This window comes from Mizuhopecten yessoensis, unplaced genomic scaffold (assembly GCF_002113885.1).
Source record: "Mizuhopecten yessoensis strain PY_sf001 unplaced genomic scaffold, ASM211388v2 scaffold7987, whole genome shotgun sequence".
Lineage (NCBI taxonomy): Eukaryota > Metazoa > Mollusca > Bivalvia > Pectinida > Pectinidae > Mizuhopecten > Mizuhopecten yessoensis.
Genome location: NW_018407322.1, coordinates 824,279 through 850,230, shown reverse-complemented (window position 1 = coordinate 850,230; position 25,952 = coordinate 824,279). Strand labels below are relative to the sequence as shown.

The 25,952-nt window shown below is 36.7% G+C and overlaps 2 protein-coding genes across 2 annotated transcripts in view; one reads left to right on the top strand and one right to left on the bottom strand.

Moving 5' to 3' along the window:
- Window positions 1–1,537: 1,537 nt before the first annotated feature.
- Window positions 1,538–16,602, top strand: LOC110454665 (abscission/NoCut checkpoint regulator-like). Its single transcript, XM_021504299.1, has 11 exons — window positions 1,538–1,724; window positions 4,807–4,928; window positions 5,260–5,322; window positions 5,700–5,863; window positions 7,682–7,776; window positions 8,362–8,527; window positions 8,944–9,225; window positions 11,268–11,350; window positions 11,630–11,737; window positions 12,681–12,781; window positions 15,767–16,602. The coding sequence occupies exons 1-11, from the start codon at window positions 1,677–1,679 to the stop codon at window positions 15,837–15,839; spliced, it is 1,305 nt and encodes a 434-aa protein (XP_021359974.1). The 5' UTR covers window positions 1,538–1,676; the 3' UTR covers window positions 15,840–16,602.
- Window positions 16,603–19,351: 2,749 nt separating this feature from the next.
- The window catches only part of LOC110454659 (pecanex-like protein 4), an 18,724-nt gene continuing 12,123 nt past the window's right edge, over window positions 19,352–25,952 (bottom strand). The window contains exon 10 of the mRNA XM_021504292.1: window positions 19,352–24,021. Coding sequence (XP_021359967.1) covers window positions 23,770–24,021 — 252 coding nt within the window. The 3' untranslated portion in view covers window positions 19,352–23,769. The remainder of the gene's footprint in view (window positions 24,022–25,952) is intronic.

Below are 25,952 nucleotides of genomic sequence, written 5' to 3'. Positions count from 1 at the left end.
GTGTTAGTGGGGTTGGTATATAAGAAACGCTGGTAAACTATGTTCCCGGTTCTCAATTTAAATTAAAAAAAAATAACTAATGTAAACAATATCCTCGGGTTACCGGTTTCCGCGCACTTAAGAAGCAACCGCGATTTCGTACTCATATCGGCAGAAAACTGTTGAAATTACGGATGACTGTCATAAACATGTATACAATCTACTAATGGAAACAAAACTTAGCAACATAAAACAGTATTTAAAAAAGATTCAGAACAAACAATTTTTAACAAATTTCTCCCGTCAGAAGTAGCCGTCATATGTTTCCATGTGTCTATTTTGATTTAGTGTTCAAAGAAAGATAACTCGCATACACTAAAAAGAATTCTCTACGAATGTCAAATTAATTATCAAAACATTTTTTTTTAATTTCACATTTTTAATTGATTTTTCAAAATGTCAAATTGAACGAATTCATGTAATTTTATAAATTTATTTATTACATTTATTTAGTTATAATATAGAATCTGTTATCATGTATCTTTTTTTGCAGTCTTATACCGGTTTTGGCTGATGGTAAGTTATTTCTCATTTTGTTCTGTTTAAAATTGGTGAACATTGGAAGTTCATTGCGTTACAAGGTTTACGTTTCATTGAAAACACTGTTTATCGATATAAGAATGTCTCCTTGGCTCTTCGGAAGTGGAAAAAATCGGCGAGGAGATATGGCCTCATTTGCATACGACATTTTCGTACGTTTGTCAGACTACAAAAAAGACTGGTTCATGGATGAAATCAGGGATGTGTATAAAATGTGATGAAATATATCGCCGTTTTTTCAGGTATGGGCTCATTTTGAGCACGGACTAAGATAACAATCTAATTCAGTGTTTTGAGCAAGCTAAAAAGTGCACTAAGCAAAAATCAGTGATTATTTCTTATGTTTTTCGGACGAAATGCCGGTAATTTTTGTGTCAGTTAATTACAGACGATGGCCAAACGTCTAAAATATCATTGCGTCGTGTCCAGCAGGTCACGTAGTTACGATATATAGCTTGAAAAAATGGCTGCGCGGAAATACATAACGCGCGGAAACTGATGACTAGACGATACCATAAAAAAAATACTTACGAAGATGAGACATCTAAGAAAACCTATAAAAATAGACTTTGGATGTTTTTAATGGTGCTTGTATTACTGACTTAAACATACAAAATACATAATAATGGAATGCTTAGTGTCCCCACAATCATAGTTTGAAACATCTTCAAACATCAATCCTGAATTATGACATCAATTATTGGGGTAACCCCTAATTTTCTGGGGAAACACCAATACAGGCCCTTTTGCCTTTTCTTTACAAACTTTATAATGCATGCGTAGGCAGACTAAGAAACCCCACCTTTGTCGAAAATAAACAAATAAAACATCCAAATTATATCAAAATTTTAATTTATTTCATGTTATTTATTTATTCACAATAAGATAAAAATTGCCTCGACTAGATCTATCCAGAGACGTTCTATCATTGGATCAGTTATTTCCCTTTTTCAAATCTTCTGTCGAGAAGGAAGACTAAGTGTTAGGAATAAACACCACAGAAAAATAGTTAGCTTCTTTATATTTATGATGTTTTTGTATTTAACGGCGACAGACAGATGATTATTAGTTGAGCGGTTCGCAAGGAAACTCTAAAGATGTCCTGCTATGGATGTGGTTCTGGGTTTGGCTTATTTTCGAAAGAGGTACAGTAGGGTTAATAGAAGAATAAGAACGTAAGAGTTTGGCTCTGTCACTGTCAGTCTGTAGTCTGTAACCACAGGACCCGAGCACCTGTGTCTGTAACGAGTGTTGGGAACTTCAGCGCATTTTACAAACAACACAAAACCTGTGAATTCAAAATTCAAGCTAATGGGGATTATTCCACAGTGCAAGGGGTGATTGAGGTTCTGGAATAATCGTAAATGTTATTAATTAGAATTGTATCACACGTGATGATGATATTTTTAGCAATGATGAACAGATGGATGGAGAAAAAAAATATCATGTGCGGTTGAGTGAATCTCTCAGCTTGAACAAGTTTATTCATCCTGTTAAAAAATTGCCTGTCACCTCTTGGAATATTTAGCTGCTTGAAAATAAGTCACCTTGAGCTTGTTACAGTTCAAGAAAACTTCTAATGCAGATTGTTTGTCAAACCAGAGACATGTAAATGGCTCTGGTCACGCTGAATTTCCCTGCAAAGGTCACAGATGGGCAGTATTAATTGTAATTAAATTTAATGAAACAAAAAATATGAAAACATATAAAGTTACATTTAAATAGAAATGGATGCCTTAGCTGTGATTGGCTGATGCTCCAAATTCCTTACTGTACATTCTGAGGTAGCTTAGGGTAGCAGTTCATATAAAAGATATTTAGGTTATACATTAATATACTCAAGTTTTTTTTAAATTCCCTGATATCTGTGATCGTTTGTCCATGCTACACAGTGAAGCTGGACTGGGGTGATCGTTGGTGACCAGGTAGTTCAATCCATATAGCGTCCGTGTTCAGAGGGGCCCTGGTTCGGGCACCGGTCTGGCTGTACATTTTTCTCCTCTTCTGTTACACACAGCATTCAATGGAGTTCTGAAAACTGAATATTTTTCTGTGAATACAGCATTATTTCAATGAAGCACAGTTCACCAATTAATACATAAGGTCAGAGTTCTCCCCAAGCTGTAAAGCTGATATGGAGGTGTATCAGCTTCACTATGAAATCCTCCCCATATTAGCTCAACTGCCCTGTATCACCTTTGACTATGAGCCATATCACCTGTTATTTGTTGGTTGGTTGGTTGAGGTGTTTATTGTCTACACTCACTGATGAAGTTGGTATTCGGTCGACGTGAGGGGGTAAGTTACCGCTTACCAGGCCCTCAGTGATTCAAAAGTCCTGCCCTGAGGTCATACAGCTCCTAAGATGCGGACAGGTAGTCACAGCTACAGTACAGACGTCCTTAGTGTAGTCCTCGCTGTCCTCCTATATTCTTATTTGTACTGAAATTCCAGCAACAACTCCACTGGGCAGTTGCATGGTGGTATATGCCGCAGGGGGTCTGTAATTAGTGAGGGAGGGGGACAAGTGGAACAGTCCATGAGTGTCTCTGCTCACTCGAGCATACCAATGTTACCACTGGCTCCTTTTGGCATGGTCAATAGTTGATTGATTTGAGGAAACTACAACTTGAAAAACAAACACTTGTTGTTACAGCTATTATGAATTTAGTCTTATATGCATTTGACAATTCTAAAACAGCATGTGTATTCAGTTAGTGCTGGTTGCCTTCTTGTGTCAAGTAAAAACCAGAAAGCAGAACAAAAGTCCAGATTTTTAATTTTTGGTTGAAAAAGGGCCCAAAAATATATGCTGTATCTGATCTTTTAATCAAATTTACTGACAATAATATTTAATTCAATTTAAGAGGAATTAAAAACACTGTTAAATGTTATTACAACATTTTCTCTTACCATAATAGGAAGTTTGAGAAGGTTTTTTTTATTGATGTTCCCCCTCCCCCCTAGTTTATTTATGTAACACTAACAGTTTTAAAAATTCCTTCCTTAATTTTTTTTTAATTGGAATAAACTCAGGGGTACAAATGTAAAGATAAGAAACATATTCGGCAATGCCACATTGCCATATAAATTATTGTACAAAACCAATATAACTTTCGATAAATTATATTTTATGGAGTATTAAACAATTATATTTGCTAAAATCTATTCATATTTATTTATTTTATTTTTCTTTTGTTTTGAAATCCATCAAATGTTTGGTAAATAAAAGTGGTGCTTATTTAACGAGACAAAAACTAAGGGCCACATCTACATTGCCCCCCTCCCCTAAATTTGATATGGTATTGTTGAGCGTGCTGCGGTGCTGTGTCCAATTTCCATCTCGAACGTCCAATGAAAATAAACATATAACAGCTTTAAAAAATTCTGCGAAAAACCCTGAAGCGCCCTTTGTGCCGTTTTTTATTGTCTTATTCACTATAACAAATTGTTGTTTCTTTGATGCTCAAACTGTAAAGTTTTCTGCTCGATATATTTGCCCATTAAACAATCTGAAATGTGTTGTTTGCTTTTGAACTTTGCATATTTGATTTAATGTTTTTATCCAAATCTGTAAGTCTGTAGTCTGTACTAGTTGATTAATGTGAACCAGGGCAGACAAATATTTTTTGGGGAAAAATATACTTTTCCAAAATTGAAGTACATCAGTTCCAAAGTTATGATACATAACTTTTGTATGCATGATCATCACTGAAATTTGAAACACAGATATTTGTTTCCTGGACGAACGCTTCTCCTGTGGGACTCACCACATTTTGAGAACATGCTATATCTTGTAGTAGCTAGATTATAATGATAAAATGTAATTAATATTTTGAAAATCATGTTCAGAACACATCCGAAAAATCCTTCAACTAATCAATGATAGATGTCATGAATATTTCATAGAAGTAACATTGATATTAAAATGTGTTTTTAACAGATATAAAACTATTTGTTAATAAATACGTGGAGGATAGAAATTTGCAATAGATTTTTTTGCACTGGTTCATCTGGCACGTAAATTGCAAAGTTTTACTTTCTTGAAGATTAAATGAAATCTGCTTGCTATGTGACTTCTTACCAGGAATTTTCCTTACTCTGTAAACAAATATTCCTCTTGCATTAATATGAATAAGCTAGTGTTTAACATTATATATTTTATCAATAAATTTTGAACACTGTATGTTAATAAAACAAAATTTGACTTGGATTTTTTTTTTTCAGCATGGATGTAAACAATGTGGATATGCATTTTGTGGAAAATGTTTGACAAAAAAGACGGCCATTCCAAAACTTAAAAATGAAAAACACCATGTGTGCAACAAGTGTTTTAACATTCTAACTGGGTATGGATGGACACAAAAATTTATGTGTTTTTTTTTAATGTAATTTTAATTTATATTAATAAATAAAATGAATTGCTCTTGATTCACTCTGGTTGCTATAATAACATGACATGCATTTGTTATCAGGTTACTTCTTCATTGAAGTGTCCAGAAAATATGTTTGTCTGATTCTGAAAAATACTTATTTAGTAAAATGTATAATTTTGATATATAACTTACAGGTATCAATAGCTATACACTATAGTCAATGTTATAATTTTTATATATCAATAAAACCATGTTATTGAACAGTGCTAATGTTGAACAAATATATGTTAATCCATTTTTGCAGTAAAATCAAGGATTCCTCACAGGAAAACACTGCCAGATTTTCTCCTCCAGAAGCCTACAAAAAGTATGCCAGCCTTGCACTTTACCATTTTTTCTTCTCTGAGTTAAAACATCAACTTTTGTAATATTTGTCTTGTAAATTGCTTTGTCAGTTTGAGTATAATATATGGCAGTTTACCGGTACACAAAATAAGCTTTTAAACAAAGTCACCAGTATTTACAATTTGTTCACATGACATTTAAGTTGATTTAGTACCATATGCTACTTTATGATTTTCTGATGTAAGCACAAGTTTGTGTAAACAATATGACAATTAATAGTAAACTAAATGAGCTACTATTATCTGTGACAGAGTAACACTTTGTCATTAAATGTTGTCTGTATTTAGTCAAACTGAGCATTATCATTTGTTATATAATTACTTATTACATATATTGCAGACGTGTTGCGGCCCTACAAGAACGAGAATCACAGGGCAATGTTTTATCACATTCCAAGCCTGCAGGCAAAGGGCAGACAAAAGCCCAGTATAAGGGTCTCACGCAGGCAGAAAGGGACATAGCAGAGCGGCTGGATAAACTCAAGGAAAAACCACAAAAATTAGGTAGTGATTGAGAGAGAGAGAATCAATGGTTAAAAAGGAAAAGAAGGAGAAAAAGCCCAAATGAGTGAAAGATAAGAATGCGTCCTACTATATGATGTTACATGATGTAAGAGGGAGGAGCAAGGATAACCAGACTGAAAGCAAATCAAAGCCTGAAAAAATAAATCGTTTAGGATATGGTTAGGGGTCTTAGTCACCTTTATAAGTGTTCAATTATAAGTATGCAATAGTATTATTTAATAAATTATAAAAGAATAATCACAATATTGTGTAGCAAACACTGTATTTATGATTTATCTTTTTTTGCATGATCACAATATCATGTTAGGTAATTTGTTGTATTAATCAGGTGTTTTTTTACAATTTCTTTTTCTGATGGAAAACAGAATTGTATACAATTTTCGTTTTTTGGAAATGTACTTAATCTGTTATATGTGGTGTGTGATCTTCTGTGTATCTGTTGTAAATGGTGTGTTACATTTTTATATCTGTTATATGTAGAGTTAACATTGTGTACCTGTTTTTTCATAATCATCTTAAACATTTTTGTTTTTTTACAATGCAGGTATAGGTGGTTTCAACTATCTTTAGAAAATGTTTAAATCAAGACCTCTCAAACTTATCCTGATATAACCACAGCTATCGTGGCAGTAACATCATCATTTTGCTATTTAAACATACTTGGTACATGAAGTACATTATTAACATGTTGACACAATGATTAAATATTGATTGTCATTCAGTTATCTGTGTGAACTCACTAACCAGAGATCGTTGGTTTCACTAACCAGAGATCGTTGGTTTCACTAACCAGAGACCGTGGGTTTCATTAACCAGGGACCTTTGGTTTCACTAACCAGGGACCTTTGGTTTCTCTAACCAGAGACCGTTGGTTTCAATAACCAGAGACCATGGGGTTCACTTACCAGAGACCGTTGGTTTCACTAACCAGAGACCGTTGGTTACACTAACCAGAGACCTTTGGTTTTACTAACCAGAGACCTTTGGTTTCACTAACCAGAGACTGTTGTTGTCACTAACCAGAGACTGTTGGTTTCACTTACCAGAGACCATGGGTTTCACTAACCAGAGACCGTTGTTTTCACTAACCAGAGACTGTTGGTTTCACTTACCAGTGACCTTTGGTTTCACTTACCAGAGACCATGGGTTTCACTAACCAGAGACCGTTGGTTTCACTAACAAGAGACCGTGGGTTTCACTAATCAGAGACCGTTGTTTTCACTAATCAAAGACCATTGGTTTCATTAACCAGAGACCTTTGGTTTCACTAACCAGATACCTTTGGTTTCACTAACCAGAGACCATTGGTTTCAATTACCAGAGACCTTTGGTTTCACTAACTACAGACCGTGGGTTTCACTAACCAGAGATCGTTGTTTTCACTAATCAAAGATCATTGGTTTCACTAACAAGAGACCTTTGGTTTCACTAACCAGAGACCATTGGTTTCACTTAAGATACCTTTGGTTTCACTTACCAGAGACCGTTGGTTTCACTCATTAGAGAAGGTGGGTTTCAGTAACCAGAGACCTTTGGTTTCACTAACCAGAGACCATTGGTTTCACTAACCAGAGACCGTTGGTTTCACTAACCAAAGACCTTTGGTTTCACTAACCAGAGGTCGTTGGTTTCACTTACCAGAGACCGCAGGGTTCACTAACCAGAGACCGTTGTTTTCACTAACCAGAGACAGTTGGTTTCACTAACCAGAGACCTTTGGTTTTACTAACCAGAGACCTTTGGTTTCACCAACCAGAGACCGTTGGTTTCACTAACCGGAGACTGTTGGTTTACAGAAGCTGCACCAAAGGCTACAGAGGAGGAGATGAAAGCAAGACTGGCTAGACTAAAGGGTCAGGACCCGTCAATAATGGCTGCCCCAACCAAGCCAGTATGTATATTTGTTTGTGTTTGGTCTAGTTAATCTATATTGCATTTTAGTTTGTATACAATGTCATCTCTTACCATTTGTTTGAAAGTCTAAACCATTCAAGCTCCAAAACACTTCAATACATCTTAGAACTTCATAAAGTCGAAAACTGATAGAAAAAAGAATGGATAAATGACACACGAAACAATAACTCAGATGAACTAAAACAGAAAACAGCACTTTGCATGTGTATTTGTTCAACTGAAAACAAATTGTAGGTGTAATGTTAAGCTTGTATCTTATATATTAATCACACTATAATATAATCCCCTGTACAGCCTGAAACCCAGTATAACAGACATTCATCAAGATTCTACTTCTATAACAGTAAAACATGATCTTTTATGAATTATTCCTTTAGAAAATTGATATCGGAGGTCCTTGGTCAATGGTTTGCTGTATAAACCATTAACATTAAAGATATATTGTATAAGCAGGCATCTGTATTAATGAATATATATAGACATATAAAGAAACAGGATCGGTGCAAAGATCTAATTTTGATTTGATTGATTGTTCGCTGACTGTGGAATTCCCACATTTCAGACATTCCTAGCCCCAGATAGGCGCACACAGCAGGCTCAAATAGACGACATACTGGACGAGATTGCGGCTGAGGTAGAAATAGACTCCCACATGCCTGACCCTGTCACACAGGTTGAAAGTCGACTGGCTAACCTGAAGGGTGAAGGTCAGAGTGGTGCTAGTGCTGGTAAGCTGTCGGTGTATTGTCTTTTAAGAAATAGATTGTGGGAGTCATTTTAGCTGATATTTTATTATCAAATCGATTTAAATTTTGTGAAGTGAAACTGAACTGTTGTCTACTAATTGAATCTCCTTTTTCACAGTGGTTTAGAAGAAAGTTTTCTTTTGTTTCATGGTGAACAAGATAAACACAAAGTCTGGATGTGGGATAAGTAGTATTTAGCAAGATATGTTTAAAAGTGGAAACGGGCAACTATATGCTAGTAGCTGGGCGAAATCTATAAACTTTTAGAGTATGCCGTAATGTTGCTAAAACAAAGCTCCGAGTTTGTTAACTGGTACATACACGATGTAAATTACAAGTACAGCATGGCCATTATTATGAAGACATCTCTACCATGTATTTTTGTCACATAATTGTAGGTAAGTCTTCAGCACCTGGTGGCCAACAAAACAACTTAAACAGCAGTTTAACAGAGAGCAGTCAGCCATTTGTGCAGAACATCGCATCACCCTCGGGGAAGTCATCGGCGGGCAAAACTGATGATGACATTAGTGTCGAGGAGATGCATAGGCTGATTGCCGAGGCATCAGAGGAAGTAGAGGCAGACGCTAATAGGGCATTAGAAGGACTGCAGAAGGACAAGGAGATCATGAAGAAGCTGCAGGATTACAAGGGCAAAACCAAGGAGGACATAAACAAAGGTAGGTACAAAGAGATATACTGGCAAAGTTCAAGGCTGGCTTGCTGGAAAACTCGAGGTAGATAAAACCTGGTTTTATTTATCGTTAGTACCATGGTATATATACACATAGTTGTTGTGTGAAGGGGATTTTTACATGAAGGTACATATGATTGTGACTTCATTGGTTTTGCTTTGATATGGCCTATTTGTTTTGTGTATGCAGCATGCCCTGTTTAAAGAGAACGCACTAGAGAAGAACAGTGACGTAGCAATAATTGTTGCTACGTCACAACTAATTGTGTAAACACATAAATGTATGTCGTATTACGTACATTTGTACTGACTACAGACTACAAAAATAGTAAAAAATATGTCAAGGACTTATTATCTTATTTTAACTATATATGTCAAGGACTTATTATCTTATTTTAGCTATATATGTCAAGGACTTGTTATCTTATTTTAACTATATATGTCAAGGACTTGTTATCTTATTTTAGCTATATATGTCAAGGACTTGTTATCTTATTTTAACTATATATGTCAAGGACTTGTTGTCTTATTTTAGCTATATTTTGCCAAGTGACACAGATTGTCATATTATACACATGGCTGGAAATTCAAATGATATCCAAATGAATTTATTTTTAGATGAATGGACTAATTGGAACTCAAATGAGACCCTAATTTTTGGGCACCATTCCACACTGTAATAACCTGACTTCAAGTCAACACATGACTGATGATTCCAGGGCTAGATCAAACGGCTCAGACTCACATGGGCTGTAGCTTCATGTACCAACCAACCACTTGTCTTAGCCTTCATAGATATGATTGACAAACACCACAGTGTGATGCCATCATCTCCACTTACAACTTTATGTTGTCTGCTATTGTTATGTGGCTCAGGTTTAGAGGGAGTAAATTGAGCATCATTTCCACTTACAACTTTATGTTGTCTGCTATTGTTATGTGGCTCAGGTTTAGGGGGAGTAAATTGAGCATCATTTCCACTTACAACTTTATGTTGTCTGCTATTGTTATGTGGCTCAGGTTTAGGGGGAGTAAATTGAGCATCATTTCCACTTACAACTTTATGTTGTCTGCTATTGTTATGTGGCTCAGGTTTAGGGGGAGTAAATTGAGCATCATTTCCACTTACAACTTTATGTTGTCTGCTATTGTTATGTGGCTCAGGTTTAGGGGGAGTAAATTGAGCATCATTTCCACTTACAACTTTATGTTGTCTGCTATTGTTATGTGGCTCAGGTTTAGGGGGAGTAAATTGAGCATCATTTCCACTTACAACTTTATGTTGTCTGCTATTGTTATGTGGCTCAGGTTTAGGGGGAGTAAATTGAGCATCATTTCCACTTACAACTTTATGTTGTCTGCTATTGCTATGTGGCTCAAGTTTAGGGGGAGTAAATTGAGCATCATTTCCACTTACACCTTTTTGTTGTCTGCTATTGTTATGTGGCTCAGGTTTAGGGGGAGTAAACTGAGCATCATCTCCACTTACAACTTTATGTTGTCTTCTATTGCTATGTGGCTCAGGTTTAGGGGGAGTAAATTGAGCATCATATCCACTTACAACTTTATGTTGTCTGCTATTGTTATGTGGCTCAAGTTTAGGGGGAGTAAACTGAGCATCATCTCCACTTACAACTTTATGTTGTCTTCTATTGCTATGTGGCTCAGGTTTAGGGGGAGTAAATTGAGCATCATTTCCACTTACAACTTTATGTTGTCTGCTATTGCTATGTGGCTCAGGTTTAGAGGGAGTAAATTGAGCATCATATCCACTTACAACTTTATGTTGTCTGCTATTGTTATGTGGCTCAAGTTTAGGGGGAGTAAATTGAGCATCATTTCCACTTACAACTTTATGTTGTCTGCTATTGTTATGTGGCTCAGGTTTAAGGGGAGAAAATTGAGCATCATTTTGATTAAAAAGTTGTATCTATATTACACAGATAAGGCATTTATGATGCAAATTTATACATGCATAAAATTATAAGATAAAACTTGTCCAGTATTTGAGATGTAAATGTATTTCAGACAATGCTCAAGGAGAGGACAACGGCGATTCTGACAGTGACAATGAAAATGAGGAGGAAGTGGCTGCTAACCTGATCAAACGGGTAACTTCATACACTTGTTTTGTCGTGTATTATCTGCTCTCTATGACTACTGGTTATTTGAATAATGTTCCTCTTGATTTGGTTTGGTTAGATTAAAAATGATTCCCAGATTTTTACTGACCTTTTTCTTTTATCAAATAAAACTGTTTTGATTTCCCGTCAAGGATTTTCAACTGAAACGTTCCTTGTTTTGTTTATAAAATAGATAAAATAACTGATATTCTCCATATCACATTTATGTTTATATCTTCAATATCTTTTGTGCTAATTTGATTTTAGTTAATGGAGGAGCAAAAGCTTGATGAAGCAGCAGGCAGGGACAATATAGATGTTGACAAGATCGGGGTCAGGAGGTCACTGATTAAGTCAAATGAGGAAAGGTCAGAGGTAAAGTTCAAAGAAAAGGTTAAATGAGAAAAACAAAAAGTAATACCTTGGTAATTCTAAAAGTTTAAGATTACGTCTAAGATGAAAGATTTCTGGTTGAGGTCAAGAGAAAAATGGTGTCATATTATGGTTCTTCTTAGACCTCAATGTCAGAAACGTGTGTGTCCTACCATACATTGGGATGTTTTGGCATATTTTGCTCAAAACGAAGTGGTGATCTTTTGTTGCATCAAATTTTGGCATTTGATGATCCTGAGCTAAATTTGAGTGCTTTCCGATGCCTGGCTATATTTATGAAGTTGCTCCATCAGTCTATTTGGTAACAATAGCTGTGTGGTTATATGACTGTTCAATCATCTATTGTCTTTGTTTACAAAGGTATTCACTGAAAACATGTCAGTATGGTAACAGGGGTTTTCATATTCCATAAATATACATCCTATTGTGTTACGTTTCACCTGACTGTAAACACATGACACAACTTATACAACAACGACATAATAATAAATGAATTAAAGGATGGTCTGCTGATATTCGGATGTTTCCTTAACAAGATGGCTGCTCTAGTCTGGCTTCTGTATGGTCAAATTTTTAAGTTATTTGTGATGATTTTGTTAATACTTTTTGTCAGAAGGTTACATATACATCTGTAAGATAAACTCTACGCCTAACAATTGACTTCAATGTTTCTGGATTAAAGATGTCTGGTTGCCTTAGCCACTGATTAGCTGATACCTTTAGCATTATAAGTAGGTAACTTGAATTCTATATATGTTCCTCAACATTGAAGGAGTTTGCTGTATAGTAATCAATGTCCACTTATCCATCCACAAATTCTTCACTGGCGGATAACTTCAGTTCCGAGAAGATAAACATTTCATCATTAGGGAATTTTGTTATGCTTTGGCATTAAAGGAACATTTTGTATGTGTTTTATGTTAAGGAGGATGAGGATGAGCTACCCTATTGTTCCATCTGTACAGAGGATGCTACCATTCGCTGCCACGGTTGTGATAAAGATCTCTACTGTAATCAATGCTGGAAGTAAGTAGCACTGTATCATATATATAAACAGACAAACCAATGTCACCAACCGCTATAGCTGTGGGTTACAGAAAAGCCAATGTCACCAACCGCGATAGCGGTGGGTTACAGACAAACCACTGTCACTAACCGCTATAGCTTTGGGTAACAGACAAGCCAATGTCACCAACCGCGATAGCTGTGGGTTACAGTGGTTTGTCTGTAGCCCACAGCTATAGCGGTTAGTGACATTGGTTTGTCTGTTACCCACAACTATAGCAGGTGGTGACATTGGGTTGTCTGTAAACCACAGCTATAGCAGTTGGGGACATTGGTTTGTCTGTACCCCACAGCTATAGCAGTTGGGGACATTGGTTTGTCTGTAACACACAGCTATAGCAGTTGGTGTCATTGGTTTGGCTGTAACCCACAGCTATATCTGTTGGTGACATTGGTTTGTCACTAACCGCTATACCTGTGGGTTACAGACAAACAAATGTCACCAACTGCTATAGGTGTGGGTTACAGACAAACCAATGTCACCAACCGCTATAGCTGTGAGTTACAGACAAACCACTGTCACCAACCGCTATAGCTGTGGGTTACAGACAAACCAATGTCACTAACCGCTATAGCTGTGGGTAACAGCTGCACCCCTTGGTTAAGGGCCTGTCACCCCTAGCAGATTTGGGTCGCCGGAGTTATACTGGAGCACAAATTTGGCGATTTTTGGGAATCAGTACTAGTACAACGGCACATCGCTAAGAACAGTTGTACATCGTCAGGACATTTTCAGAACATAGGCGAGCAATGGCAGGCGACGGTGGACATTTTTGAACATGCTCAAAAATGTCCATCGTTGTGCTGCCCGAGCTAGCAATGGGACTACAACGGCAGTACATTGGAAGTACTCCGATACGTCTTCGTTAAAGTCGGTAGAGCACCAGTAGCGCCCCGTAATGGAACGGTGACTCTCCGGTGGCCTCAATGTGTACCGTACTGGTACCGATGTGATACCGCAGTACTACCGAATACCACCGAAGTAGTAATAATGCGACGCCGATGTACTAACCATATACTACCGTAAATTAGCAGCGCAACGGTATCACTCAGCTAAAGCTCCGTTCAACGATGGCACATCGGTAGAACAACGGTATCAACAGCAAAGCCAGAACTACATCGGTATTGCTACGATTAATTAAGATTTTTCAAGTGCTTACTCGCTGGAGCTCTGCTGATCTACTCGCCGTTGTTAATTTTTTGCTCCGGTTAAGCCTCGGCGAGGTACATCGGTAGTGTTTGACAGGTCCTTTACAGACAAGCCAATGTTTTAAACTGCTGCACCCAGTGGTTACAGACAAGCCATTGTTTTAAACTGCTGCACCCCTTGGTTACAGACAAGCCAATGTTTTAAACTGCTGCACCCCTTGGTTAGAAACAAGCCAATGTTTTAAACTGCTGCATCCCTTGGTTACAGACAAACCAATGTTTTAAACTGCTGCACCCACTGGTTACTGACAAACCAATGTTTTAAACTGCTGCACCCCTTGGTTAGAGACAAGCCAATGTTTTAAACTGCTGCACCCCTTGGTTACCGAAAAGCCAATGTTTTAAACTGCTGCATCCCTTGGTTACAGACAAACCAATGTTTTAAACTGCTGCACCCACTGGTTACTGACAAACCAATGTTTTAAACTGCTGCACCCATTGGTTACAGACAAGCCAATGTTTAAAACTGCTAAACCCCTTGGATACAGATAAACCAATGTTTTAAACTGCTCACCCACTGGTTACTGACAAACCAATGTTTTAAACTGCTGCACCCACTGGTTACTGACAAACCAATGTTTTAAACTGCTACACCCCTTGGATACAGATAAACCTATGTTATAAACTGCTAAACCCATTGGATACAGATAAACCAATGTTTTAAACTGCTGCACCCCTTAGTTACAGACAAACTAGTATTATAAACTGCTGCACTCCTTGGTTACAGACAAACTAGTGTTATAAACTGCTGCACTCCTTGGATACAGATAAACCGATGTTATAAACTGCTAAACCCATTGGATATAGGTAAACTGATGTTATAAACTGCTGCGCTCCTTAGTTACAGACGAAGTAGTGTTGTAAACTGCTACACTCCTTGGATACAGATAAACCGATGTTATAAAATGCTAAACCCATTGGATATAGGTAAACTGATGTTATAAACTGCTGCACTCCTTCGTTACCGACGAAGTAGTGTTGTAAACTGCTCCACCCCTTGGATCCAGATAAACCGATGTTATAAACTGCTAAACCCATTGGATACAGGTAAACTGATGTTATAAACTGCTGCACTCCGTAGTTACAGACGAAGTAGTGTTGTAAACTGCTACACCCCTTGGATACAGATAAACCGATGTTATAAACTGCTCAACCCTAATGTGTCCAAATTAATACTGTTAACAACACCTTCAGTCAATCATGTTTAAGTACTACCGAATACCACCGAAGTAGTGTCATGTTTAAGTACTACCGAATACCACCGAAGTAGTGTCATGTTTAAGTACTACCGAATACCACCGAAGTAGTGTCATGTTTAAGTACTACCGAATACCACCGAAGTAGTGTCATGTTTAAGTACTACCGAATACCACCGAAGTAGTGTCATGTTTAAGTACTACCGAATACCACCGAAGTAGTGTCATGTTTAAGTACTACCGAATACCACCGAAGTAGTGTCATGTTTAAGTACTACCGAATACCACCGAAGTAGTGTCATGTTTAAGTACTACCGAATACCACCGAAGTAGTGTCATGTTTAAGTACTACCGAATACCACCGAAGTAGTGTCATGTTTAAGTACTACCGAATACCACCGAAGTAGTGTCATGTTTAAGTACTACCGAATACCACCGAAGTAGTGTCATGTTTAAGTTACTTGAAGTACAATGTACACTTATTATAAATCAGCTGCATGGTAGATTTGTGATGTAATTTTCCCATTTGTTTCTTTTTCAGTAAAAGTCACAAAGACTTCCAAATGGAAGACCATGTCACGTCTAAATACGTGGCCCCCAAGGGAATTACTTGATGGATACCAAGGATTTTCTGTTCGCCAGGAATAACACTAAAACTTTAAACTTTTATCAATGATAGATGAACACTCTCAAGATTTTACTATTCTCTATGTTGGAAGATAATATTCTTATAGCAAGAATTTAATGTTATCAAAGCCAAAAGTATTATAAGCCATGAATTTCATTTAGCTTCCATATTTGATGTATTTATTTATGTAGCATTAATAACAGGTAACTATATATTAAGCTTTTGTGTTGTCGACACACTGTATGTGTGTGCATGTCACCGTGGTTACAGTTGGATTAGGGATCTACCCATCGCCATGGTTACAATAAGGATCAGGAATCTAAACATCGCCATAGTTACAATAAGGATCAGGAATCTAAACATCCCCATGGTTACTATAAGGATAAGGAATTTACCCATCGCCATGGTTACTATAAGGATAAGGAATTTACCCATCGCCATGGTTACTATAAGGATAAGGAATTTAACCCATTGCCATGGTTACTATAAGGATAAGGAATTTACCCATCGCCATGGTTACTATAAGGATAAGGAATTTACCCATCGCCATGGTTACGGTAAGGATCAAGAATCTTCATGTCACTGTGGTTACAGTGAGAATCATGAATCTATCCATCGCTGTGGTTACAGTGAGAATCGGGAATCTATCTGTCACCATGGTTACAATAAGGATCAGGAATCAAACTTGCAATCACAGAATTAACATTTTAGTTGTCATGATGTACGGAATAAATTATTGATTCAGAGTAGAAACCTTATTTTGTTATCAATGAGTAATGTATAAGATTAACAAATGTAGGATTCAGGTCTATTTTCATTATACCCCCCGCAACGAAGTTAGGGGGGTATACTGGAATCAGTCTGTCTGTCCATCTGTCTATAGACAAAATATTGTACCTACTCCTCCTAGGTTTATGCATGGATTTTCATGAAACACTTTGCAAATATGTTATACCTTATGTTCCTTCAGTATATACCAAAGTTATGGTCCTTGACTTCTGTAGACTGTCATTACGTTACTAAAATGGCTAATTATCTCAGAAACGGTAGGTATCTTGTATACCTTGAAATATTGCAGGCGCTAATGCAATCTGATCTACTGACAGGTTCCAAGGTAGTGTTGTCAGAGGTCAAAGGTCACCAACAAATTATGTTACTGAAATGGTTTATTATCTCAGAAACAGTAGGTATTTTGTATACACATTTTCCTTGAAATATTGTCAGTATTAATGCAAGCTACTCTTCTGACAACTTCCGAGGTCATGGGGTCAAAGATCACGAATGAATTACGTTACTGAAATGGCTAATTATCTCGGACATGGTAGATATTTTGTATGCACATATACATTTGAGTATCGTAGTCAGTTATGTAGGCAATATCACGACAAACTTCTAAGGTCATGAGGTCAAAGGTCACGGATACATTATGTTACTGAAATGACTTATTATCACAGAAATGGAAGGTATTTGTTGCATTGATGCAAGCTACATAGTGACAAAATTCCGAGGTCATGGGGTCAAGGGTCACAGTTGCGGTGTTTGTCTTTTCCATTGGTCTGTCAGTATAACATCTGAGGTTATATGACTTTTTATGACCCTTGATCTTTTAGCCTCTGCAGTCGGAACAGAGAGGGGATGGTGGTGGTATTGGTTAGCCCACAGGCGACAGTTCTAGTTAGGTTGTTATCTATACAAAGCATAACTAACAAAACAGCTGATGACCAACTTAACTAGAACACTGCCAGATTAGCAAGGGTTCCGCCCCACTATAACCTTCCCCCAAAATGACTCCATGACCTTGGCCTTAGAAACTTTTAAACCCTTATGGACAGACAGGACAGGCAGCATGATTACTTAAGGGCAATCTCTGATACAGGGCCCTGTTAAGTGTCTATGTATGAATGAGTTCCTAGTAGAATGATTAAGGTGTTTGTGACTGCCATGTAGAATCTTTCTGAATGATTCGGCTGATTCCATATTTAAAGTTAATTGTAATTAGTCATTAATATAGAAAACCACCTTCAATATTTGAAGTTTATGTTGAATTTCAAAGTAACCCATTAGAAAACACCTTGCAGTTTCGATCTACTGAAAAAGCACTATAATAGTGTTATAATGGAAATGAGAGAAGACAATTTACAAGACATTTGTTTTATTATATGATTACTCCAGTAATAAACACATAGAATAGTGTACAAAAACAATGACTCAGCCCTTGTCTCACTTATCACTTGTAATGCTACTAGCTGAATATTCAGTATCCAAAATTAAATTTATATGCTAAAAGCATAAACATTTTTGCAAAACTAGTAATATATTTTCTTAGAATCAATATTTACTGGTCAAGTCAGGACACAACACAAAACATAACAAATATTTAAATGATCACAATACAAATTACAATTTGTTACAAAATGGAGAATTCAAGTGTTGTGTGTATTGGTTCTGCTGATGTGCACAAATGTACCAGTGTATACATTGTTACAAACATGTTGTCGGTTGATATATACAAATTTGATGCACTGAAGGTGTTATACTTCACAGCAATGAGAAGTTACGTGTAAAAATCAAGTGAAACAAAGTTAAATACTGACACTGTAAACTTATTCCAAAACCAAAAGTATCAGCGCTGAGTAAACTTACCGACGCGGTTATAAAAGTATCAGCGCTGAGTAAACTTACCGACCAGTTATAAAAGTATCAGCGCTGAGTAAACTTACCGACTTGGTTATAAAAGTATCAGCGCTGAGTAAACTTACCGACGCGGTTATAAAAGTATCAGCGCTGAGTAAACTTACCGACGCAGTTATGAAAGTATCAGTGCTGAGTAAACTTACCGACGCGGTTATAACAGTATCAGTGCTGAGTAAACTTTCCGGCGCGGTTATAAAAGTATCAGCGCTGATTCTTTTATAACTGGTCGGTAAGTTTACTCAGCGCTGTTACTTTTATAACTGCGTCGGTAAGTTTACTCAGGGCTGATACTTTTATAACTGCGTCGGAAAGTTTACTCCGCGCCGATACTTTTATAACCGCGCCGGAAAGTTTACTCAGCACTGATACTGTTATAACCGCGTCGGTAAGTTTCCTCAGCACTGATACTTTCATAACTGCGTCGGTAAACTTACCGACGCGGTTAGAAAAGTATCAGCGCTGAGTAACATGACCGACGCAGTTATGAAAGTATCAGGGCTGAGTAAACTTACCGACGCAGTAAAGTATCAGCGCTGAGTAAACTGACCGACCAGTTATAAAAGTATCAGCTCGGAGTAAACTTACCGACTTGGTTATAAAAGTATCAGCGTTGAGTAAACTTACCGACGCGGTTTTAAAAGTATCAGCGCTGAGTAACATGACCGACGCAGTTATGAAAGTATCAGCGCTGAGTAAACTGACCGACCAGTTATAAAAGTATCAGCGCTGATACTTTTATAACTGGTCGGTCAGTTTACTCAGCGCTGATACTTTTCTAACCGCGTCGGTAAGTTTACCGACGCAGTTATGAAAGAATCAGTGCTGAGTAAACTTACCTACGCGGTTATAAAAGTATCAGTGCTGAGGAAACTTACCGACGCGGTTATAAAAGTATCAGCGCTGAGTAAACTTACCGACGCGGTTATAAACATGTTACATTGTAAGTAGCCACACCCTTTTTCACGTTTGACTCTTACTTAAGTATGGCGAGGGAGTTGGAGCACAGATATTATCTTCACCTATCAAAGTATGTATACAGTAACACAAGATATTTATTTCTGTTTCTCATGTAGATTGAATTCTTTAATGGACGGCATCATTAACTCCACTCCCAGTGTTTCGACCAATACAATATCATTGGAATTTCATCAACTTTGTTCAACTCAGGAGTATAACAGAATGATGCGGTGTACTATAAGGTCCCTATAGATTACCATGTGTCATTCAGCTTTTTTTATCGTTACGTAATATAATGTTTTAATCTGAACAATGTCAATAGGACAATGGACCTGCAGTCTTAGAATCAATTATGGTGTCACATTATTTCAATGTAATCAAATTCCATATAATGAGAAAACCTAACTTGTATTTATCATGATGTATTACTATATTCATTATGTTTAAGCAGAAGGTGACCTGTTGAACCAGTGAGTGTTGAATTAACAATGTCAATATTTGTTTGGTATTTACAGGAAGCAATTAAAAGCAACCAATTAATCACTCACGTGATAAATAATAAATAGTTAATGGTAGCAATACTTCTTTTCTTGTCACATATCTTCAGTACAGATAAAATACACTGTTTACAAATATACAAAGCACAGTTCAGATCTGGTGTTACAATGATAGTACAAAAGTTGGGTGCCAACAACGTATAAACAACTGATGTTACAATAACACCACAGCAGAGTACATATAACAAAACAATAAAAAATAAATAAACAATCATTACTGATAAAAGTAAAATCCAAAACAGGTTATCACAGACAACAGAATGCCATGAAGACATTACTACGGTGGTAAAACATCAATACACAAGGTATCAAATACACTGTCCCTTTTGTGTCTCACTACAACAGAAAGCAATAACTAGATTTCAATGTTATCTTTCATTTTAAAAGCATAATAGGACTGTATGTTATACAAGTAATCATATCGCAATAACAATAAAGTTTAATGATCATTTAAAAAACAATGTTCTGCTATCAATGAAATAAATATGCATATTCAAATGTAGTAAAAATAGAAAAAAAAATGTGCTGATATGTCTTAATGATCACTACTTCATATTTCATATATCAGAAAAGTGCTAGGGAATTTCAAAGTACTAGAGGAAACAGTTAAAGCATTATCTTTTATAGGAGATTAAGATTTGAGAATCCTATATGTTATTAAACCAGTCAAACATGTACTGTTTCAATGTCTGGAGCACAAGTTCCCTGTATAAACAGTAAAATGTTTTCCCTTTGGGGTGTGTCCAAACCTCAATATCTTATAAAGCAGGAAAACAAACCACTTTCCGTCTGAGAGAAGACTATTAAAATCATACTTTTATTTCAAGAGTTTTTAATATTATCTCAAATGTATTTAAAGATCTACAAAATTATTGCAAATGTTCCAGATTCCTATTTATCAAAAAAATCTGATTTTCAAAACATGCATAAAAAACTGTCAACAATGATATGATCAGGGTTATTATTTGGATATGTTACCCTAGGGCTGATATGTGATTTATAAACCAGCGTTTATACTGTTTAAACTCTTCTTTGTAAATCTTCATCCAACATCCGAATATTTCTAATTTGGAAAATAATGTTGAGAATTGTATTTTAAGTTTTTCAACATTTCACACATACTACCAGTCATATGAATATAAAACATCAAGATATGAAACAAATTGCCTTTTCCTTAATTAAGTAACTGTGATTTACAATATAATTCTTAATCTTTAATTCTTGATCTTCATTCAAATGACCGTTTGGAAATAATCTATAAACTCTTATTAAAGTTGTAGTTAGATCTAGCCACACACTGACACAGTTGTAGTTTGATCTAGCCACACACTGACACAGTTGTAGTTTGATTTAGTACCATATGAACCTAGACATACAGTTGTAGATTGGTTTACACCTGAACTGAGACATTTGTATGTTGGAGCAAGTGTCATGACCAATGCTCGTTTATTTTTACTTGAAAATAATAAATCATCACTGTACAGAAGGATGCAGAAAAACTATTTGCAAGAAAAACCAGTTCTCTAAAAGAAATAAGTGATGTAAACTATTTTCTGACAAATAATTCTTTCTCCCCAATTTCAGATTACATACATGTAGCTTGCCATTAACGACAGCACATGTTTCTAAATGCATTCGTCGAACTAAAATTATAGCTAAACACAAATATATTATTATGGCACATAATAGTGACTAATAGAACCCTCCCCTACCTTGAGGGTTTGACAGAGAAATATCCGACCCAAGAAGTGATGTATTTAGTTGTTCTACCTGAGGGTATGACAACCAAATAATCACCCCGAGGGTTGGACATTCTCTGTTACAATCTCAAGGTAGGGGATGACTACTTTTCTCCCATCAGTTTAAAAAAAATAGTTTTCAGCATTTGTAATCTGTTTGATATTCTGATTTGAACATGACTTTCACCGTCAAGAACTAATTATGACGTCATAAATGATTGCTCCTGTGATGTCATAATATTGTTTCTTTCTGCATGCAAACAGTCATTCCCTTGGTGTGCCAGAGAAATCATACCCTAGGGGATGACAGAGAAGTCATAACCCAGGGACAAAGAAATCTTGAACAGGTAAAACAGGAGACAATTTGGTCAAAGATGAGAGGAAGAACTTTCTCCATATCATGGTGTGTGTCACTCGGTCACACTCCACCACAAGTTGGTACATCTGATCACACAAGACGAAAGCTGACAACTACTGGTACATTGTGTTGTTCAAATATTTTAACATTTTGTGACTTATACAAAATCCTGTTCAACATAAATCTCCTTTTAACAATATATTAATTTCTCTAAAATCAGTAAAGGATCTGAGATTTGTATTAAAGATATATATGATGTCCTCCCAAAATAGTACATATAGCATCATTATACACTCAGTTGAGACAAGACCCTTCACTGTTCCTTTTCTCATTAGATGAAACCCTATAATTGGATTTCATTTTTAATGTGAACTTAAGCATGTCACATTACATGTATTGTGAACAATTCACAGAATTAATTACAACTCTTACATATGACATCTGGAATGTTTCACAGAGACCCTTTCTATCGACATGTACATCTAGTAAATGCTGCAAGGTAATAACAGTGAATCAACCCTACAAATACTTGCAGAGACTTGCAATGATTTTGAGCAAATTAGAGCAATATAGGATATTTGAATTAAACAATAGGTGTCATACAGTAGTTCAACACAGACTAGAACTGAAGAAGCCAGTGCTTCCTATTAAAAAGCTAGACTACAAGAGAAATGTAACACAATGGTCCACTGAGAATTTTAAGACACAGATCACAATTTACTGAAAATGTTTCACTGCACTAAAAAGGCAGTGGAAGATAAGTAGAGTTGAAATTTAACATTTTGACCACTGTGGGGAAGAATTATGGTTAGAATAGACTTGAACTAACTTCTTTCAAAACGTTTAGTTTTAGGTATTTTCCTACAGATCAGATACACTATACCCTCACACTATACAGGCCTAGTGTTGCACTGTTAATAATTGTTGGCTTATTTCCTTACACGTGCATAATTACTTGGATCTTAAATGATAATTACATATCGGGTAAAATTACCGTGTATAATCAATTTGACCAGGTATGATCCACAGTCACCAGAAAACTGGTGAAGCCTACATCATCAACAGTTTTATCAGTCACTTTGAAAAACCCTATTAAACAAGGGAATGCATGATTACTGGTACAATTTTTTTCAAACATTCTTCAAAGATGTCAACTTACCAACACCCCATTCCATACTGACAGAACAGTGTGGCAAGGATAGTCATTGTTACGTACATTACACCATCCACATCACATCAATGACTTCTGTTTCAGTTTCACAATTTTACTCTTAATTTACTCCGACCAAAAAAACATTCAAACTTATAGTGTGCCAATGCAGGTATATGTTTGAACAATGAATATAAGTCATAATACAAGTGATATAATTTTGTAAAAGATGGTCACCATCAACAACGACTTAACCCATTTTACTCTACTGTGATAACGAAAAGAGAAGTCACAATTGATATTGTGGTTTGAGAACCTATATATATAGGGGCTTGTTATGTGTTGACACATGACCCTTGTGACGATGTTGATTGGCTGAGGGGTTTCTGTGTTGACTTTTCACCCCTGAGAAGGTGAGGATGCTGATAAGCTGAGGGGCTTCTTTGTTGACCGTTTCCATCTCAGATGGTGGGAATGCTGATTGGTGGTGACGAGAAGATGGGATAGCCGAGGGGTGGGTCTGCTGACTGTACCGTGAGGTTCCTGAGAACTGTTGGGTGAGCCTGGATACTGTAGCGCTCCTCGTCATCGTTGGTAAAATACAACAGCTCCAAGCTAAGGTTGGCCCACTGACCTCGGACAACCTCTGTGTTGAGTCGACCTATGTGGGCAGCCACCTCTTGTAAAGACAGCACTCGGCTCGTGTAAGTTCCCTTCAATGAAAAGCATCAATCAATTTTTCAATTAGTTTCTTTTTCGTTTCAGTTGGTTTCTTTAAGCTGTGATCTCTATTTTTCTGATATAAATGTTTATTTATGTCAAACTTTCTTGCTGTGTTACAGGTATGCTTTCTTTGAAAGAAGAAATACCTACATTAGGTGACAACAGGTATGCTTTCTTTGACGGAAGAAATACCTACATTAGGTGACTACAGGTATGCTTTCTTTGAAAAAAGAAATACCTACATTAGGTGGCAACAGGTATGCTTTCTTTAACAGAAGAAATACCTACATTAGGCGACAACAGGTATGCTTTCTTTGCCAGAAGAAATACCTACATTAGGCGACAACAGGTATGCTTTCTTTGCCAGAAGAAATACCTACATTAGGTGGCAACAGGTATGCTTTCTTTGCCAGAAGAAATACCTACATTACGTGACAACAGGTATGCTTTCTTTAACAGAAGAAATACCTACATTACGTGACAACAGGTATGCTTTCTTTTACAGAAGAAATACCTACATTAGGCGACAACAGGTATGCTTTCTTTTACAGAAGAAATACCTACATTACGTGACAACAGGTATGCTTTATTTGACAGAAGAAATACCTACCTTAGGTGACAACAGGTATGCTTTATTTGACAGAAGAAATACCTACATTAGGTGAGAACAGGTATGCTTTCTTTGAAAGAAGAAATACCTACATTAGGTGACAACGGGTATGCTTTCTTTGACAGAAGAAATGCCTACATTAGGTGACAACATGTATGCTTTATTTGACAGAAGAAATACCTACCTTAGGTGACAACAGGTATGCTTTATTTGACAGAAGAAATACCTACATTACGTGACAACAGGTATGCTTTCTTTGACAGAAGAAATACCTACATTAGGTGACAATGTTGTAGGATACGTTGTAGGAAACGGTAAAAGATCAGGCTTTCTTTTTACTTGTACACATGAAGTTGTTGACTATTACAAAAGGTCCAAAGGGCCCACATTGTTCACACAGATATTTAAGCAATTATGGGAAAACACTCACTAGAAGTAATATTGCAAAAAATCCTAAGAGGCAGGGCCATTATCTATACGGTTAAAGGGTCACAATCTGAACTGTTTCAAAGTTTTGACCAAAGGACCAACTCCCCAGAGGCAAATCACGAGTGTATTCTTGTCTTCATGCCCAGTATTTGAACATATCTTCATAGGGAGGGGTCTCAACCGCTTCCATGTTATGATGCATAAATTGAGACCATAACAGCAGGGGAGGACCCCAAGGCCCATCCTGAAAGCATATCTGAACTTTGTCTCTACTTGCCCAGTACAAATCGTATTTGTATATATGGTTATAGGGTAGTTATCTCAACTCTTTCCATGCTGTGACCCAGGAACTTAGTCCCCAGGGATGGAGCCAGACCCAGATGCCAATCATGATAGCATGATTTTGTTGCATCTTCATGTCATGCAATTGTATATATTGTTATGGGGTGGATATCTTCTCAATTGGACCAACATCATGACCCAAAGACTAAGTCTTAAAGGGTGGAGCAAAGCCCTTGAGCAAGTTCTGGTAGCATATGTGTATATATAGGTTATAGGATCAGAATCTAAACCATTTCCAAGTTATTGCCTATTTTCGGTCCCGACCCTCAACCCTGTTTGGGGTCAGCCTCTCTCTTTGTCCAATTTTGAATACCCTCTACCTTAAAATGGTTTCAACCAAATTTAGTTGATACCCATACCATAATTTCAGAGGAAGTCACTTTAAACAATATGGCCATATCACCACTTTTTAATCCTCAGCTTGTCTATCACCCCATCAATCCTCACCATCCTGATTTCGTGGTTCAGGAGAAAAAAGTTGTATGTTGTTGTGTGTGTGTGTGTGTGTGTGTGTGGGTGTGAAGGGGGGGGGGGCTTTTT

Excerpts from the sequence above, each read along its gene's own strand:
- LOC110454665 (XM_021504299.1), top strand. The coding sequence starts at position 1,677 with ATGTCCTGCTATGGATGTGGTTCTGGGTTTGGCTTATTTTCGAAAGAG. Across the intron at positions 1,725-4,806 it reads TTGGCTTATTTTCGAAAGAG|CATGGATGTAAACAATGTGG; the intron begins GTACAGTAGGGT and ends TTTTTTTTTCAG. Across the intron at positions 11,351-11,629 it reads CTGCTAACCTGATCAAACGG|TTAATGGAGGAGCAAAAGCT; the intron begins GTAACTTCATAC and ends ATTTGATTTTAG.